The sequence below is a fragment of the Fonsecaea nubica genome (genome assembly GCF_001646965.1).
Source record: "Fonsecaea nubica strain CBS 269.64 chromosome Unknown Scaff109, whole genome shotgun sequence".
NCBI lineage: Eukaryota > Fungi > Ascomycota > Eurotiomycetes > Chaetothyriales > Herpotrichiellaceae > Fonsecaea > Fonsecaea nubica.
The window spans coordinates 100,404-106,403 of NW_019173782.1; the positions used below are offsets into that span (position 1 = coordinate 100,404).

The window sequence follows — 6,000 nt, forward strand, 5'->3', positions numbered from 1 at the left end:
ACCCGGACTTTGGAGTCTCTACTATTGGTGAACCGAAGGTCGCAGTGGCGAGTCGGGATGGCCGAGTTTCGGAAGACGTTGGTTTGGGTTTTGGGGCGTTGCTTGTTTTATGTCGCTGTGGCTGATATGCACTCTTGTACTCTGTACTAGCGACTCCTGTATGTAAATTTCCAATGTGGAGGGGCCACGAGGGCGCAGGCAGCGCAGGCAGCGCAGGCAATCCAGGGCTGCCAGGGCAGGGGTGGAACGTGCGGGGACTGAAGGGCCGGTGCGGGGACGCGGGGTTGGAATATCCGAATGTGCATGAATGTCTTGATTCTCGTACAGCGTATTGCATGCCTTGTCACTGCTGGTGTCCTTTATACACCCAACTCCCGACGTCGGAGATGTATAAACCCTATCTTCGGTACCTGCCACTGGCCCAAACAGTGCTTGGCATCACGCGAGTGAACCTCACACCGGCCACATTCCTCTATCCTGGTGACCACGCCAGTATTCCAATCGTTACACTCCAATCTCCAATGCATCTCACACACTGTACTGTAAGGTCTAGCCATGGCCTGTACCGAATGTCGGCAGCAGAAGGTATGTTGTGTCCGTGTCCTCCCCCTGGGGCTTTGCGCCATTCGGCTCTTTCTGACACGGGCATACATAGATCCGGTGTGACCGACTTGATACTTTCCCAGAGCCGTGCTCCCGCTGTCGTCGGGTCGGCGTCCAATGTGTCTATTCAAAGGAATTCAGGCGACAGCGACGTCCCACGTCAGTCTCCCCCGGTTACCAGTTTGAAGCTGTGCAGACTGACATTGAGACACAGAAAGACAGAGCTGCAGAACCAGCTGGACACTTTGCGCAAGCAGTTGTATCTGTCCTCCAGCAATAGCTCTCCCTCGAACCAGGGTCATGAAGTGGCTGTCCCTCCAGTCGTCAGTCCCACCCCTCCAGCTGCTACACCACAAATATACCTTGCGCCGATCCAAGGACAGGAGACTGCAAGTGTCATCGCTCCAACACCTCCATCGACATCGCTCCCGCCTCCCCTCAACCATGAGCCTGCCAGAGATCTCCCTGCAATTTCCACCCGGAGCCCCCAGACACTCCCTCGGAGTCTTGATGAACTTCAAATCACTTCGCGGGACATCGACAACTGCTTCGCCATGTAAGCCTGGAAAGCCTTGTGAGTATGGCACATCAAGACTGAGCTTGTGGCAGATTCAAACATCATTGTATGGCTTACGTGCCCATGGTCGAGACCCTCATGACTCCCAATGAATGTCATCAACAGTCGCCCCTCCTATTCTGGACCATCATCGCGGTTGGGTCCCGAAAATACAGCGAGAATCCAACACTGATCATCCTACTTGGTCCCAAAGTCTCCAAGTTGGCCAAGCTGGCCTTGTTCGCGCAGGAACCTGTGCTTCTGACCATACAGGCGTTCCTGCTGTTGTGCTCCTGGCCGATGCCCTTTGAAGCATTGAGCAACGATATTACCCCAGTCCTCGCTGGAGCGGTGTTGCAACTGGCTACCACCATCGGTCTGCACGTCTCGGGCGTGGGGCAAGAGTTTGCACGCACCAAAGTGAATCAGGATCTCACCTACCGCATGGCACGTGGCAGGCTGTGGGCGGCATGTGTAGTTGTCTCGCAAAGGTCGGTTCCACCCATCCGCTGAAAAGTGTTACGGCTCTGAATTTGGAGCAGGGTAATTACAGTCAATGGGACACCTCCCTTGGTGATTCCCGACACGTATGGCGACGACTCTCAGGAGTTGAGTACCTTCATGGCGCCGAGTTTCCAGTTCCAGAAGAAGGTTAGCGAATATCTCAGCATGACCATTCTATACATCCAGAATCACGCGCTGTACAAGCCTGCAGACGAGTTGGACCTTGCGCTTAGTCCCATCATTCACTCGGCTGCCGATCGACTGGTCCAACTAGAATCAGACGCGCCAGAGCGCATAGGTACGTCCATATCAACGCATCCCATCTGTGCTTCTCTTGCGTCTGTCGTAAACTGACCCGAGCAGATCGGTTTCATGCCATGTCTGCCCGGCTTCATCTCCTAAGTTTCCACTTATTCAAACACCGAACCGCGATTGAAGACTCGACTCTATTGGTAATGTACGAGCTTGCTTGCAGGACGATCGAGCTCGCCATGGAGCTAGATTCAGAGCTGAGCATGGCTGAATACGGCCCCATGTATATCACAAAGTTCCTGCACAGCGCAGTGATCACTATTCTGCGTGTGGGAAGAGCTGCGGTCGCTCAACAGCTGGATCTGGAGCGCGGGCAACGGAACTATTTTGCTGTGATCAATTACCACAAGAGACACGCCGTGCGCCCAGACGACGCCTTTGCTCGTTTCAGTATCATTCTCACCCAATTGTGGACCAGCAGGAAGGTTTTCCAGTATTCGAACGGCCTTGTGGACAGTCTTAGGGTCAGAAGCAAAGCTAGACTTGGGATGAGCATGGTTTACGACTGCTTCTGGTGGTGGCGGCAGGAATTTGGCGGCCAGAGCAATGTATATGGAGACAACCATGGTATGCCTGCACCCTTCCCCCCTTTCTACACTGACTTCCCTGGCAAAACCTCGATCAAGCTGTTCTGACTGGTTCTACAGGGGATGAAAACACCAACCATATCCTCGATGACTTTGCTCCTAGCTTGGATAGCGACCAACTAGACCTGGTCGACTTGAACCTGACCCCGATTCCAGACCTACAGTGGCCCGTGTTTGACAAGTTCTTTACCGAAAATTGGCCGAGTCTAGATCTAGATATGAGCATATAGAAGACCAGTGCCAATGTGAGATTTCCATTTTCGGAGTTTTAGGTTCAAAATCCACACTATGTCTCTACAGGCCTCCGAGGTCTCCGAGGTATACTGGCCGGCTGCGCATGTAGACATTAGCAACATTCTGTGCAAGGTCTGGGGTGTGAGATCCCGCGATTCTGGCCACAAGCTAGAATAGCGAGTCCTTTGGCTGGATCATATGCCGGGCTAGTCGTCGGGGTATTGAGGTTTTGCACACCAGGAATTCCGCCGCACGGTACAGAGGCAAGCACGCAAGTCACTAACTATGCTAGCCCACAGCACCGGTCTGTTGCTACGTGTAGAGATATGGAGACTGATTCCCACAGATGTCGGCTGAAGCGGCCATCGCTTGGTCCGCAAACACGGCAGTCGGGTGTGCATTGAGATATCATCAAAAGGGCATTGATCGCCCTCGTTCCGTCTTAACGAGACGCCCTCCCCCTCCCCCCTGCAACATTCCTGCGTCTCACCTGTCCCCCTCTCACTTTTTGTCACTCAGGAACTTCCCATCCATTCGACGACTGCGATAGACGAGACGCACCCTTACACCTCGATTGAGCAGGCTCCATCAAATGGATACCACCACCACCACCGCAACCACCACCACACATGGAGGAGACAAGCCACATGGCGACACGCCCGTTGCCGTCCACGAAGAGGACCTCAAGGTGTCCATCAAGTCACTGGAACTGCTTGAGGATCCAGATCCCGAGATCGACGGACGCATAAGGCACAAGTTCGACCGACACATCCTGCCGTGGCTGTTCGCCATCTGGCTCTTCTCGTTCCTCGACCGCAGCAGCATCGGCAACGCCAACATCGCCGGCATCTCGCAGGATCTCAAACTCGTGGGCACCCAGTACAATCTGGCCCTCATGCTCTTCTACATCCCCTACATCTTGGTCGACATACCGTCAAACTGGATCGTCAAGTACTGTCGCGCGGGCTTCTATCTGCCAGCCCTCATCACCGGCTGGGGTCTTGTCTGGTGAGTTTTGGGAGGGGGTCTTGTTTACACAGTTTGGCTGATACAACTTCTCAAAGCACCTTTACCGGTTTCACGAAGAGCTTGGGCGGTCTCATCGCAGGTCGCCTTCTCCTGGGCTTCTTTGAAGGGGGTCTCGTTCCGGGCATCCTCATCTACCTTGCCATGTTCTATCGCCGTAGTGAGATGGCTTACCGGATTGGACTCTTCTACTGTGCCGCTCCATTGAGCAGTGCATTTGGTGGCCTACTCGCTTCCGGCCTTGCGAAGATTGAGGTCGGATCTTACCAGAGTGAGACGCGATACCCCCTAGTGAACCAGTACCATGCACTGACCCATCTTCCAGAGTGGCCCTGGATCTTCTTTGTCGAAGGTGTAAGTGCGAAAGGGGATGCTCTCAACAACAACAACTCTCCAGCTAACCTTCAATCCCATGAATAGTCCGCGACGGTCCTTGTTGGAATCACAGCGGCGATGTTTCTGCCAGACAGTATCACGCACGCCAAATTCCTGACGCCAGAGGAGCGGGTCGTCGCGCACAGGCGAGTCTATGGTGATGCGCGGGCGGCGAACGGAATGGCCACAGTCGAGGAAGAGAAGTTTTCATGGCATTGGGTGCGCATAGCACTCTTCTGCCCGCTGCCGTGGCTCACTTCTGTTGCCTACATGATGATCATTGTGCCTCTTTACGTGCGTTTCTCCCTGCCTCAGTCATTTTTGGTAAAGTTATGGGACACGCCGGGACTGACAATGGTTGAAAAAGGCTTACGCCCTGTTCCTCCCTACCATCGTCCACTCTCTCGGATACACCTCGACGATCGCGCAGCTGCTGACCGCTCCACCAAACGTGCTGGGCTTCTTCAGCGTCCTGCTCGTCACCCGCCTCTCGGACAAAGCCGGGATGAGAGCGCCGTTCATGGTCGCGGGCGGCATCCTCGTCGCCACGGGCTACTCGATGCTTCTCGGGTCGGATCTCCCTGGCGTCAAATACGGAGCGACCTTTGTCATTGCGATCGGGCTGTACCCTGCGTCGCCTTTGGTGAGAGGACCCCCCAATCTCTCAGAGAGATGCCTGTATCTTCGTTAGACTGATTGCTGTTTTCCGCAGTGCCTCGCATGGCTGAGCAACAATGCCGCGCCGCACTACGTTCGCGCCACGTCGAGCGGGTTGCAACTCGGCGTCGGCAACTGCGCGGCCTTTATCGCGACATATTCGTATCTTGCCAAGGACGCGTACGTTTTTTTCTTTCCTCTCAAATATCTCTCGTGTGATGAGGATCTAAAGCTGACAACGTCACAAAAAGTCCCGAATACACCATGGGCCACAGCATCAACATCGGCGCCGCCATCCTGTTCTGCATCATGACCACCTCGACGATGCTGTACTGTCGCTGGGAGAACAGGCAGAGAGAACAGGGCGCCCGCGACTGGCGCCTGACCCAGCAGGATCCCACGCGCCTCGGCCACTTGCATCCCGATTTCCGGTATACCCTGTAAGCGTTTTGCGTGGGCGATACATGGCAATACATACACAGTCTGGAGGGAAAATTGTCTTTGAGTGCCTGAGATGGCAAGTATAGCAAGTTATAGCAGCAAGTGATGTGGCGGGGAGGGGTCATGGCGATAGATAGATCAGACAAAGACAGCCGTGCCACCACGGCGTCGAGGGTGTTGTCATATATCTCGTCAATGACGGGCCTCTCTACGGGGAGCTTGAAAACCCTGTGACCCCGTAGACTTGGATAAGACGAATCACACATATATATACACACCCCCTCAAATCCTCACAAGGTCTCAACGCGCCGTAGATATCACATTAGCATTCTCCACGCACGCACACCTTCATCACCGTAGTTGTATCAAACAGACGAAAATATCAACCCCAGGTCCAAACAAAGACCAAAGACTGGTACACCCCAGAGTATATCCAATGGACCCCTTGCTACCACCCTCCGCCTCAAGAACACTTAACTCGATCCACAGCTCCTATGACCAACGCGACTTAAAATCCAGATGAAACTCAGAAACTTGGTTCTCAGCCAGGAAGTAGGTAACAATGGGACAAAAAACTCGTGATGCAATTTTTAAATTCTGTCAAGACGGAGAAAAATTACATGCGGAACTTCATACAAACAGGTTAGCGTGACGGGTGTGGAATTCTTCTCTCAGCAATCAATCTTCTTCTTCTTCTTCCCCCCC

At 53.8% G+C, this 6,000-nt stretch overlaps 2 protein-coding genes across 2 annotated transcripts; both read left to right on the plus strand.

The window, feature by feature from the left end:
- Positions 1 to 555: 555 nt before the first annotated feature.
- AYO20_10378 (hypothetical protein) lies at positions 556 to 2,792 on the plus strand (the record flags this gene model as incomplete). The annotated part of the gene is made up of 6 exons (XM_022648636.1): positions 556 to 585; positions 687 to 1,159; positions 1,213 to 1,650; positions 1,702 to 1,961; positions 2,027 to 2,542; positions 2,623 to 2,792. 6 exons carry the CDS (start codon positions 556 to 558, stop codon positions 2,790 to 2,792), a joined length of 1,887 nt encoding a protein of 628 aa, XP_022495429.1.
- A 596-nt stretch (positions 2,793 to 3,388) lies between these two features.
- On the plus strand, positions 3,389 to 5,298 carry AYO20_10379 (hypothetical protein; the record flags this gene model as incomplete). The annotated part of the gene is made up of 7 exons (XM_022648637.1): positions 3,389 to 3,804; positions 3,861 to 4,093; positions 4,148 to 4,176; positions 4,243 to 4,491; positions 4,565 to 4,840; positions 4,910 to 5,034; positions 5,106 to 5,298. 7 exons carry the CDS (start codon positions 3,389 to 3,391, stop codon positions 5,296 to 5,298), a joined length of 1,521 nt encoding a protein of 506 aa, XP_022495430.1.
- Positions 5,299 to 6,000: the final 702 nt, after the last annotated feature.